At 48.9% G+C, this 12,842-nt stretch overlaps 1 protein-coding gene across 3 annotated transcripts in view; it reads left to right on the top strand.

Annotated features, from left to right (window-relative positions):
* The window catches only part of CYFIP2 (cytoplasmic FMR1 interacting protein 2), a 132,505-nt gene that overhangs the window by 99,246 nt on the left and 20,417 nt on the right, over positions 1-12,842 (top strand). For all 3 annotated transcript variants that reach the window (XM_008255326.4, XM_002710339.5, XM_008255327.4), the window contains one exon: positions 462-592. In XM_008255326.4, coding sequence (XP_008253548.1) covers positions 462-592 — 131 coding nt within the window. The remainder of the gene's footprint in view (positions 1-461; positions 593-12,842) is intronic.

Genomic DNA, 12,842 nt, shown 5'->3' on the forward strand with positions numbered 1-12,842 from the left:
CAGGTGCTGGCTCGGTATGATAGGAAGGAGATGAGGCAGAAAGCTCTGTTACTGAATCCTAGCTGCCCACTCATGAGCTGTGTGACTACGGGCATGCCACTTACCCTCTCTGAGCCCCACGTGAAAACAGGCATAGTAGCATCTAGTTTGTGGATTGAGTCGGATATTGCAGGGCAGTTGTTTAGCAAGCATCCGCTGCCTTTAAATAGACACTAAATCGATTTTTAGAAGGACTGAGGGAGGTCCACAGATGCGGTGGGTGCTGTGTGGTTTTGTTTGATCAAAGCCCTGAGCCAGCCTTCTGAGCTTTTTCCAGCACTGGCCCCTACAGAGAGGGCTGCGCGGCTTGGGTCTCGCCATCCTAGAGTCAGGTCTGGGGCTGCTGCTCCGTCAGCACGTCCCATAAACCCTAGCGGGTGGGCAGTGTTCGGCTGCGCTGGACCATCCCCTTCCTCTCGCAGGGATCCTGGAGTTCTTCCACCACCAGCTGAAGGACATCATTGAGTATGCAGAGCTGAAAACAGACGTCTTCCAGAGCCTGAGGGAAGTGGGCAACGCCATCCTGTTCTGCCTCCTCATAGAACAGGCGCTGGTGAGTCCTGAGCCCGGTGCCAGCGGGGGTCTCCACGCTGGGTGTGCGCCCGCCCCTGCATTTGGTGCTAAGGCCCTGAGGCCTGGGAGTGTGCTCTCCCGTCCCCTCTTTCCCAGCCCTCTGGCCGTGGAGTCAGACGGCCTGGATTCCAGTCCTGCACCGCACTCACTAGCTGTACTAGGCCTGAGTGCAGTCATCCACCTTTTCACGCAGTGAACGTCACCACTGATTGGCTACCACGGGTAGCGCATGGTACTAGGAGGGGTTGCAGCAGCCAGTCCCCGCCTCGCGCCCTGTGCATCTTGACACAGAACTGATGTGTTTGCCACGACAGCATGTGCTATGGGGGATGAGAGCGGAGCCTGAAGCAGCAGCTGGTGTGGTCTTGACGGGGAAGGTGGGCTTCCTGGAGCAGGTGGCCTGGAGTAGCTGTTGCAGACTGAGGGAAAGGCCTGCCATGTCTCTTGTGATGGGAGATTTTTTTTTTTTTTTTTGACAGGCAGAGTTAGAGAGAGAGAAAGGTCTTCCTTCCATTGGTTCACCCCCCAAATGACCGCTATGGCCGGGCGGTGGGGGGGCTGCAGACTTCTTCACAGGCCCTGGGAAGCAGGGAGGGAAACCAGCTGGCCAGGGAGCAAGGCTGGCTGCAGGCCGGGGCTCAGCCTGGGGCATAGGTCTGAGGAGCAGAGAGAGAAAGGAGATGGACCGAAGGCAGAGAGATGGAAGTGACAACAGGGACACGCAGAGATTCTTCTCCTCCAGCTGGCTGTGGGCCCTGGGTGGAGCCAGTGTGTCAGGTGCAGAACTGGAACCAACCCTTGTCTGCCCGAGAGGCGCTGAAGCGGAGTAGGGGTTTCCCATCTGTCGCTCCCCGTCTTCGTGGGGGAACGACACAGGACCCTGCGCTGTTCTTTCGTCTGCTCGGCCCTCCCCGGGTTTGCTGCTGGTTCTTCCCGGGTTGGCTACTATCCCTTCCACCTCCGTGGAAGGGCAGTTCCCCCTGGCCACATTCCCCACTTCCGCAGGGGAGCGGCACACCGCCGGCCGGCTTTCTCGGGGGCTGCACGGGTGTTCCTTCAGCTAGATGTTCCCCATAGATGTTCCTGGTGCATGCCGTTTCTCTCCTCCTTTATAGTCCTCCTCCGCCAATCCTAACTCGGCTGCCCACACGCCGAGTACGCTGCTCTCCTCCAATCAGGAGTAGGTCCTACAGTTTATTGGTTGAACTGGAGGCAGCTGCGTAGAAGCTGTTTTCTCCTCTCCCAGCGCCATATTGTGGGAGAGCAGATGCATAGAATAAGTCTTAATTCCAGTAACAGTATAGTCCGGTTTGCTCCCCACACCCATCCTTTGTTAGGAGTCACTGGCTCTCTCTGTAGGGTGTCAGGTTTCTAAGGCTACTCGGTGGGCCTGGGTTGCCATAGCAACGCAACCTGTAGAAGTCATGTGGACAAGCAGGAAACAAGGTCTCAGGTGTGGAGGTAGTGACAGCTGGAAGCCTCAGTGACACAGCTCCCCTTCGAGCCCCCTGCCTGCTGATTCATACCCCAGGTGGCCACAACTCCAGAGCTGCACCACTAGGAGCTTCTTCCAGGTCTCCCAAGTGGGTGCAGGGCCTAAGGACTTGGGCCATCTTCTGCTGCTTTCTCAGGCCATAGCAGAGAGCTGGATCGGAAGTGGAGCAGCCAGGACTCAAACTGGCACCCATATGGGATGCTGGCGTGGCAGAGAGAGGTTTAACCTACTATACCATAGCACAGGCCGCTTGTTTTAAAATAGAAGCTATGCTAGCTTTAGAAAAACTAGGAACAAAAACTAGCAAAGGGGAAAGCAGGAATTCTTTTGTATGTTTTTCTTTCATACTCTTTGATAGATCTGCAGAGCTTTTATCATAGGTTCCGAGTTCATGGACTCATGTGCTAGAAATACCTTCTCTTCCTGTGGTTTGAGTTTTTAAAGCAGATGAGTAATAAATCTTAATATCTTTGTCCATGACCAGTCTTTTCAGTGGATGTAATCTTTAAGTACTGACATTATTTCTTAAAATTCAAGGTGCGATATTAGTATGGAAACCCATGTGCTTGTGGGGTTATGTTTCTGGGTGTTTGTATGTGTGTAAGCTTATTTAAGGTACAAAATACACAGTCAGAATCATAAACCCTCAGTATACAGCCTGATCAAGACACCCACACATGTAACCCCCACCCAGGGTCTAGATACTTTCAGTTGCTTTCTGCATGCCACCTTCAGGACCTCAACAGAAACCGTGACTGACTTCTGTGATCACAGGTTAGCTTTGCTTGTTTCTGCACACTGTATAGGTTAAATTTTCCTCTGTGGCTGTGTCCCTTGTGTTAGGGATGGTTCCTTTTCCATTGCTGTATAGTATTCCTCATTGTATGAACACACTAACTGAATCATCCGTTTGCTTATCCATTTCTTATTTGTAGGCATTATTAATGTATTAGCTAACATATATTACCAATATTACTATGGCTTATCTTTTGAAAAGTGAACGTTTTTAGGGTTTAGTGTTTGTTTATTTTGCGCTGTGGTTGCTGCTCTTGTTGAATTGTTGAGAAAAATCTAAAAAGTTAAGGCTAACCAGAACTGTAAGTCTATTGTTCATCTTGAATTCAGGCTTGTGTGTAATTTATTTCTTCCCAAATTGTCTCAGCCCTGTTAACTTAAAAGACCATCTCCTTCTGCATCTGTAATGTTAGGGGTGTGGTCAGTTGTTTATAAAGTGCCCATAAATGTTTAAAAAATTACTAATAGAATTTCCTTTAACATTTATTTATTTATTTGAAAGAGTTACAGAGAGAGAGAAGGAGAGGCAGAGAGAGCGAGCGAGGTGGCGGCGGCGGGGTGGGGGGGGTCTTCCATTCACTGGTTCACTCCCCAAATGACCACAACAGCCAGAGCTGCACCAATCCTAGTCAGGAGCCAAGAGCTTCTTCCAGGTCTCCTAAATGGGTGCAGGGGCCCAAGGATTTGGGCCATCTTCTGCTGCTTTCCCAGGCCATAGCAAAGAGCTGGATCAGACGTGGAGTAGCCGGGACTCGAACTGGCACCCATATGGGATGCCAGCATTGCAGGTGGTGGCCTTACCTGCTATGCCACAGTACTGGCCCCTCTATTAGTAATTTTCCAGTGTTTCTTCCAGTATCTTCTACCCAAGAAGCCGTAAGGGGGTCCTGGTCAAAATATGTTTTGTTTTCTAGCTATCAGTCCACTCTGTGTTAGGGCAGCACTCGCCACCAGGGGTCTCTGTCTGCACATGTGAGCCATGGAAGGCATTCCTGGGAAGGAGACAGCCCTTCTGTCTGCCTTTTACTGTAGGGTCCCACACCCCGGACTTCAGTGTTCTCTGTCTCTGTCCTCGTTATTTCTTCTCTCCTCCTCAAAGTGCAGGATGTGAGGAAGGTGGAGCTGAGCTCGGATTCCAATGTCATTCAATTCAGGAAAAGCCCTCAGAGGGGATTAAGGGAGGCATCCCAGCCTCAGCAGTGCTGACACTGCGATTGGAGGGGGTGGCCTCTGGCCAGGGGAGCAGAGCAGGCTTTCTGGGCTGTACTCACTCAGGTTAGGATCAGGGGACTCGCTCGTTGCCAGTAGCATCCTCGGTCATGAAAACTGACAATGTCTCTGATTGCCAGATCTGTCTTTGGAGGGGAAAAATCGTTCCCCAGTGAGAATCACTGTCCCGTGCAACCCTCCATTTGTAGATGGGAAAACTCGCATCCTGAGGATTACAGCTCGGGCAGGAAGTAGGGTACGAAGCAGACCTGTTAGCCCATGCAGGCACACAGAGAACCCTGGTGTGTGTGTGTTTTTTTTTTTAATAGTTCCAACCCCACGTCTCTGACCCTCTGCCCCCAGCTTCCACTTTCTAAGTCTCTTCTCTAATTTTGTTTTCATTATGAAACAACTGAAATAATAAATTCACTGACAGAAAACTCAGAGAAGCAAGCACAGAGAAAAACAAAAACCACATTGTCACCCTAGGATCACCACTGTGTGCATTCCCAAGGATATTCCTCCAGATATGTCTGGGTCCAGCACAGTGATATGGATTTTTCTCATATGACACTGCTTGTAATACTCGGCAAGCTGGAAGGTGAGATGGGGTCAGGGGAGAAGGGTCTTTCCCTTTTTACTTCACATTCTAAATTATTGTCTGGCTTTATTGCCATAAACATTTGTTAATTTTGTCCTTAAAAGGAAATCCTTGCACAGGGAAGGTACTCAGTCCTAGGGCAAGGAAAGTAAAAGGTCAAAAGGCCACTTTGGACAGCTCATCTCAGACCCTCATGCCATGCCCCCGCCCCCACCCCCGCCCCCGCCCCTGCCCAGCCCCGCCCCTGCACTTGATGGAGTTATTTTGCTGTCACTCCAGTGCAGGCTCCTCTAGAAGCACATTCTGTCCACGTGCCTCTGGGCCTTTCTGAGTGTTTCTTCCTGCCCTGGCCGAGCTCTGTACTATGGGAGTTTCTTGGCTTTCACAGATACCCTTCCTTTGCATGGCTTCACAGTGTTTCAGCATATTTGCATGTGGACAGACACGGCCTCAGCTGGCAGACACAGATGCTAGGGCAGGAACATATTGGGACCTGGCAGTAAGAGGTACGGTCAGCGGTTCCATGCTCAGGCCAGGCAGTAGAGGGGTGAGGGGGTGCCAACCCAGGAAGTTGCATGCATCCCCTGCCTGGTGGTGCTGCTCCCTGTCTACCCCCTCAGTTGTCCCCATGGAGGAGGAGTCCTCTCGGGCTGGGCAAGTTGGTCTCTAGAAACATAAGAAATTAAGCCCTACTCCTTCTGAGCATGTCACTTGGCCATGACAGCTATAGAGAGCTGATAAAGTAACTATGTCAGTGCAGTATTTGCTCAGAATTGTAGGATGACAGTTTGTGGTTAAAAAAAATGGAGACCACCAGTCTAGCTATACAACAGTGGAGTGAGAGGGGTCATAAAACAAGACTCTGTGGGAACAGAAGTGGAGGTGGGAGCAAAGATTTCTCTGGTAAGGTCACCATTGTCTCTGTGGCACCTAACACAGGGCTCAGAAACTGGCCTGAGTCAACAAGGGCAGAGACATTTCTGCTTGGACCTAGTTGATTAATAGAAATGTACCTGTTTGTCTTCTGAAATCTTCAAAATTAGACTATTTATTCACCTTCATCCAAAGCCAGCTCAGTCTTGGCTTATTTCATTGGCTGTTCCAGCAGCCTCCAAGAACGCAGAGCCTGGGTTTTCTAATCCCCCTGCTGATGACTTGTGTTTGAGGAGGCCCTGGTGGGCCGAGCGCGCACAGCGGAAGCTGGGCCTGGGCCTGCTGTCCTGAGCAGTAGTGTACCATGGACGCCTGCAAAGAGTAGGGCAGCCCGATGTGGTGAGCGAGCCCAGCTGGGGCTGCTCAGGAAAACCACTAGAAATCCACCCCAAGGAAAACAAAATCTTCAGGAGTCCACCCAGATATTTTAAAACCTCTGCACTCGATTCTAAGGAACAGCCTGAGTCAAGACCCCTGATCTAGAACCAGTCAGCTTTGACCACTGTGCGCTGATGCTTGGCTGTCACTACTGTTCCCATTATTTGCATCTTTTTATTTAAATCAATTTACTTTTTAACTTAGGCTTATTTTAAAAGGAAACTACCACTTTTATTGAAAAAAAAATCTCCTGCCATTATTAGAAATCAACCAGAATAGTAAGTGCAATTAAAAAAAAAAGGCAAAGTAATGTAATTCCAGCTACTGCCTGCCCAGGCCTCTGACCTTGGGTCTACTCCCTCTCTCTGTTCAAGAGTAGCAAATGTTACCTTGCACTGATGCTAGATGGAAACTTTCTAATTAAGGTTTTCAGAAAAGCTGATAGGGAATGGAGAAGGAAGCTTTGTTACTGCTAGCCCACTGTAATTAAGCAGCATTTCCCCGACCCCAGGTTCCCACTTTAGGAAACACTGCATGCCCTTAGGGAGAAGGGGAAGCCCCTCTGCTGGCCAGTGTCTTGACTGTAGACCTAAGCTGAACAGACATGGCTCTGATCCAGAATTCTATCTTTGACAATGCAGGGGACAGGGGATGTGGTGGAGGGGACACACAGTAATACACAGCATTATTCAAGTGAGGTCTAGACTTGTGGCAAGACCACATGTACACCCCCACAGAGTCAGTTAAGATGCAGTTACTGGGGGGGCCGGCGCCGTGGCTCACTTGGTTAATCCTCCACCTGTGGCGCCGGCATCCCATATGGGCACTGGGTTCTAGTCCTGGTTGCTCCTCTTCCAGTCCAGCTCTCTGCTGTGGCCCGGGAGTGCAGTGGAGGATGGCCCAGATGCTTGGGCCCTGCACCCGCATGGGAGACCAGGAGGAAGCACCTGGCTCCTGGCTTCAGATCTGCACAACACCGGCTGTAGCGGCCATTTGGGGAGTGAACCAATAGAAGGAAGACCTTTCTGTCTCTCTCTCTCACTGTATAACTCTGTCAAATAAAAAATATATATAAAAAAATAAAAAAGATTCAGTGACTGGTTTCCTTAGCCAGGGCTGCAGGGAGCTGCGAGGAGCTGGAGCTGACCTAGCTGATGGCAGGGATCTCCACTGCACCTGGAGTCCCAAGCAAGGCTGTGGAGGACAGGGCAAGCTTCATTGCCTCTTTTCCTTGGGGCCTCGCCTCAGGCGGCAGAAGACACTGCGCTCACAAGATGTGCTTCCATATAAGGGAATGTTTGGAACACTGGGCCCTGGGTGAGGCCCAGCCCCCGGCTCCCGCCCACCAGGAGACCCGAGTGGGGATCCTTGTTAGGCTTCTTGACCTCCAGCTCTTTTCTGTTTCTTGACAGTCACAAATGTGGTATTTAGTGCTACTGATCATTTTCTTGCCTAAAAAACATCCGAACAAAGCTGCCGATGAGAATACTGTTGTGAGGCTGGCTTGATGATTTCCTTTAGGAAATCAAGTAAGAATTGTAGTTGTGCACCCAGAAACAGAACCCAAAGGTAGAGTCTGATGCCATTCTACATAAATCTGACATCCTCAGGGCCACTTTGAATCTTGGGAAGCCAGGATCCTCTAGTGAAGAGAAATAAGTCCGCTGTTATTCTCACAGGTTAAGCGAGGTGGGAATGCTTGAGGGTTTTGCTGTTGATCGGAAATCCTTCCTGGTGCCTCAGTTTTAAACTAAATATAAACTGAAAGGAAAAATTTAAGACTGAAAGCCAAGCAAAATTACTAATAATCCCTTAAGGAATTTTGACTTTGTTTCCTTACAATAAATGCCTTCACATCCTGACTGTAAGAACCTTTTCACTTGTATTTGCTCTGTTGACAAAGAGAACAGTCTTAGAGTAGACCTTGGTTCTTATTGGTCAGGTAATGATTACATCTCTCAGGATCACAAGATAAGCACTAGCATAATACTTGGTACAGGCAAAAGTCACACAGTAGCAATTTGTTCTCCCTAACCCCTCCCAGGAGCGGCAACATGTGGCAATTCCCTAATGCTGGAACTATTAAAGTTTCTTTCTTTCTTTTTTTTTTTTTTTTTTTTTTTGTAGAGCAATTTGCATCTTATTCACACTTTTGAAAATCTTCATGGTTAAATCCTAGTTTTTAAGAATAAAAGATGGCCAGCGCCACGGCTCACAAGGCTAATCCTCCGCCTGTGGCACCGGCACACCAGGTTCTAGTCCCGGTCGGGGCGCCAGATTCTGTCCCGGTTGCCCCTCTTCCAGGCCAGCTCTCTGCTGTGGCCCAGGAGTGCAGTGGAGGATGGCCCAAGTGCTTGGGCCCTGCACCCACATGGGAGACCAGGAGAGGCACCTGGCTCCTGCCATCGGATCATCGCGGTGTGCCGGCCACGGCGGCCATTGGAGGATGAACCAATGACAAAGGAAGACCTTTCTCTCTGTCTCTCTCTCTCTCACTGTTCACTCTGCCTGTCAAAAAAAAAAAAAAAAAAAAAAAAAAAAGAATTAAAAAAACATTGAAGTAACACTGAGGAAATCTTAGTCTGTTTTGCGTTTTATATGAAGAACTTTTCAGATGTAGATGGTCACAGCAGTTAGGTTGCCTAGGAAGATGCCCTTGGGAGGAGTTGTATGCCTGGGTGTTTAGGGCTGAAGTGAGTCAGTGTCTTCAGCTTACTTTGAAATGATTCAGTAAAAATAGATGTGGTACAGCAAATATGACAATATATTCATTGTAACTCTACATAGAATGTATAAGGATAGGCATTGTTCTTTCCAATATATTTAGAATTTTTCATCATACATAGTTGAAGAGGAGGAAACCTCATCAGAGAGTCAAAAAGTCAAGAAAAAAAAAGACGCCACTAAGCCAACAAGATCATGATGAATAAAGAAGAGCCATGCAAGTTTTTGTTTTTTCTAACTACTTGCACTCTTTGCTAAAATGTATTCATAGTAACAGATGCCCAGAGCTATTTCTGACCACATTTTTTTTTTTTTTACAGGCACAGTTAGACAGAGAGAGAGACAGAGAGAAAGGTTCTCCTTCCATTGGTTCACTCCCCAAATGGCCGCTACAGCTGGCGCTGCGCCAATCCAAAGCCAGGAGCCAGGTGCTTCCTCCTGGTCTCCCATGCAGGTGCAGGGCCCAAGCACTTGGGCCACCCTCCGCTGCACTCCCGGGCCACAGCAGAGAGATGGCCTGAAAGAGGAGCAACCGGGACAGAATCCGGTATCCCAACCGGGACTAGAACCCGGGGTGCTGATGCCGCAGGCAGAGGATTAGCCTAGTGAGCTGCGGTGCTGGCCTGACCACATTTTTAAAACTGACGCAGGCAGCTGCCAGCACTGAGCGCAGTCATGACACACTGACCAGTTAGCCAACTTACCCCGGGACATATCAGCCTCGACCCATAGAAAGGCTGATGATGCCAGGGACACAGACCCCTTGCAGTTGGAAAGGGACCTGTGAGTGGCCCTTGGAGAACATTGCCATGGCCACGGTGGCAGGTCTTGCCCTCTCTTCCCGGAATCCTGCAGGGAAAAACAACAATGCCTTCTTCCTCTAACTCAATTTTGAAATAACATTTCAATTTAGGACAAACAGCTCAAATTTAACTTCTTTGATGGTCACTGCTAAGGGTGTAATTTACTAGATGATAAAGCGTTAGGGGACAATAGCCATTTTCAGCTTGTAGCACCAAGAGGATCTTGGTACAATTATATATCACATCCTGTAACTCAGTTTATAATTGACAAATGCATTCTCATTGTACCTAAAATTCAAACTCCCAACTTTGACCTACAAAGCCTAGAAGATTCAGCCATGCCTGCTCCACCCACCTCATTTCCTATGACCACTCACTCCTCAGCTGCACTGTTCAACCATGGGGCAAGCTTTGGAGGTGAAGTTGTAGATAAAGGAACAGAGGAATGCTGCAGAACTGCATCAGGGCATGGCTGAACCTCGATGTCCTTGGCCCGTGCTCAAATGCTTCTCGACATTTAGCACCTTGGTATTAGAATTTAAGGGGCACCCTTAGGGACTCCCCTCTCCCACTCTAACCCACAAGCAAAAGGACTTCCTTCACTTTCTAGCACAGTCAACGTCTTCTGAAGACTCACCAAATGCAAAGGCTGCTAAGACAAACTGGGACAAAAGGATCGCTGTTTCTGTAGTGGGCATTCATTCACCAGGTGATTTGAGGAGGGGAATAGTCACTGAGGACAGGATTTGGGGAACTGCAAACAGCCTCCTTCCAAAAAAAAAAAAAGAAAGGAAAAGAAAAGAACATGTAAATAGTAAAGGTAATGATATTATATGCTAAGTGACAGATTACAGAAAAGTAGATATATGATGTCCTATTATTTTATAGTATCTACTTAAATAGTAAGTGCATAGAAACTGGCAGCATAAACCTTAGAAGTTTAACAATGATGACCTCTAAGTGGTAAAACTATAAATTATTGTTATTCAACTTTTTTTTTTGAAAGGCAGAGAGACAGAGATCTTTTATCCCCAAATTCCCATAGCCACCAAGGCTGGGACAGGCCAAAGCCAGGAGCCAGGCAGTGCATCCAGGACTCCCACAGGGGTGGCAGGGACTGAAGTATGGAAGCCATCATTTGCCGCCTCCCAGGACGTGCAGTAACGGGAAACTGGATGGGGTGTGGAGTCAGGACTGGGTCCCAGGCGCTCCACTATGGGATGCAGGTGTCCAAAGCAGTGGCTTAACCTGCTGACCACAGTGCCCACCCTATTTTCAAAAATGAACGTAAAGACTTAGCCAAGTCAAGAAAAGGAAGTAGAGTAGCAGTTTAAAAACATGGATGCTGCTGTGGGCCTTTGGCCTCACAAGGAACATGCCAATTAAGATGCCTGAGTTCCACATCAGAGTACTCGAGTTTGAATCCCAGCTCTGGCTCCTGACTCCAGCTTCCTGCTGATGCAAATCCTGAGAGCAAGGGTTATGCATAATGCAGTTGGGTTTCTGCCACCCACGCGGAAAACCTGAATTGAGCTCCCAGTTTTGCCCTGGCCCCAGGCTGGAGTGTGGCAGGCATTGGAGTAGTGAAGCAGGAAATGGGAGCTCTCCCTTTAGGTCTCTGCCTATCAATTAAAATAATATGTATAAAACTTTAACACACACACACACACACACACACATTCTCTCATATAAAGTTTTTCAGAGGACAGCATTTGCCTGGAGGCTAACTTACATCGTTGGTGCCTTTCCAAAGGAAAACAACCCACGTCAAATCAGAGCAGCGAGAATATTGTTGTTGGCTCTTGAACATCAAGGGTAGCGAATCTGTAGCTCAAGTGCCACCGCCCCACTTCTAGCCCTGGGCAGTCAGTGGTGGTGGGACCTGCACATCCTGTCTGAAGACAAGCCCTGCCTCTGTGGGCGCAGGTGCCTGGCACACACTTGGCCTTCTGGTACATCAGGAAGGCTTGTTACCTCCTTCTTCTAAAACATTATCCTAATATATTAATTTTCAAAACCAGAGTACATCCTCAAGCCAATGAGCAGGATGAATGCCCCAGGCTCTGACATCTGCAGCCTGGGTGGGGCCCACTGGGAGGTGGTTCCCCGGTGCAGTGCCCTGTCTCCTTACGGTAACTGTGGGTGACACTTTTTGTCCTCCCTGCTGGAGATAACCTTCTCCCCTGCTTCCCCAAAACAAGCACAAGCCCAAGCAGGATGGCTTCATTATCTCCCACTGAGAGTGCACTGCTCTGGGCTTGGTTCTGTATGGCTTCTGGGAGGCTACTGGTCTGCCATGTCTCCTTCCACTTGGCCAGATGCACAGTTCAGCACTGCAAGTCACATGGGACCCTAACTGCATTCGTGTCACCAAGCCAGCTGTTTCTCAGGGCAGCATGGGGATACTATAGATCTGTGCTCCAATTAAATCCTAGACTTCATCCCTTTTCATTTCTGGACTATGACCTGCTGGTTTCACATCCTAATACTGAGTAAGGAACATGCTTAGATCCCCTTTGCTGTTGCTCTGGGTCCATGGCAGGTCCGCCTCTGCCCTCCCAGCTCCCAGCCTTTGGATTCTGAAGGAGATGCGTTCCACAGGCAGGATCTGTTGTGCTAACAGCCAGTAAGGGAAACTCAGAGTCTGGGGCCGACTGCCACCCATTAGGTTCTAATTAGCTACTTGGAGTTTTTTGGTTTTTGTGTTAAGATGTGTGCATTTTATTTGAAAGGCAGAGAGGATGAGACAGAGAGAACTCTTCGAGTCCCTGGTTCACTCTCCCAATCACTGACTGCAATGGCTGGGGCTAGGCCCGGTGAAGCCAGGAGCCTGGAACTCCATCCAGGTCTCCCATATGGGTATAGGGGCCTAAGTACTTGGGCCATCTTCTGCTGCTTTCCCAGGCTATTAGCAGGGAGCCATATGGTAAGTGGAGGAGTCAGGACTCAAAACAGTGCCTATATGGGGTGGGGGCATCTTAGGCAGCTACATAACCTGCTGTGTCACAATGCCAGCCCCTATTGCTTGGAGTTTTTAAAGCGGCAGTCACAACTTGTGACTTATTAGAGGCACAGGGTAATCCTTATGTCTCTGTCTCTGAAAAGGTCTTTGTCCTACCCAGAAATGATGGTCCTGTTGGCCCAATGGCCACTTCTAGATGAGGCCCCACCTGGGTCAACGAGACAATCCTGATAGGCCATAGCTCCTGCTTCCCATCCATTTCTTCATTCAGTCAACAGTGTTATTGTTTACTTACACTCTGCCTGTATCCAAAGGAATGCCCAGTGCCTT

Source organism: Oryctolagus cuniculus, chromosome 6, assembly GCF_964237555.1.
Source record: "Oryctolagus cuniculus chromosome 6, mOryCun1.1, whole genome shotgun sequence".
In the NCBI taxonomy this organism is placed as follows: domain Eukaryota; kingdom Metazoa; phylum Chordata; class Mammalia; order Lagomorpha; family Leporidae; genus Oryctolagus; species Oryctolagus cuniculus.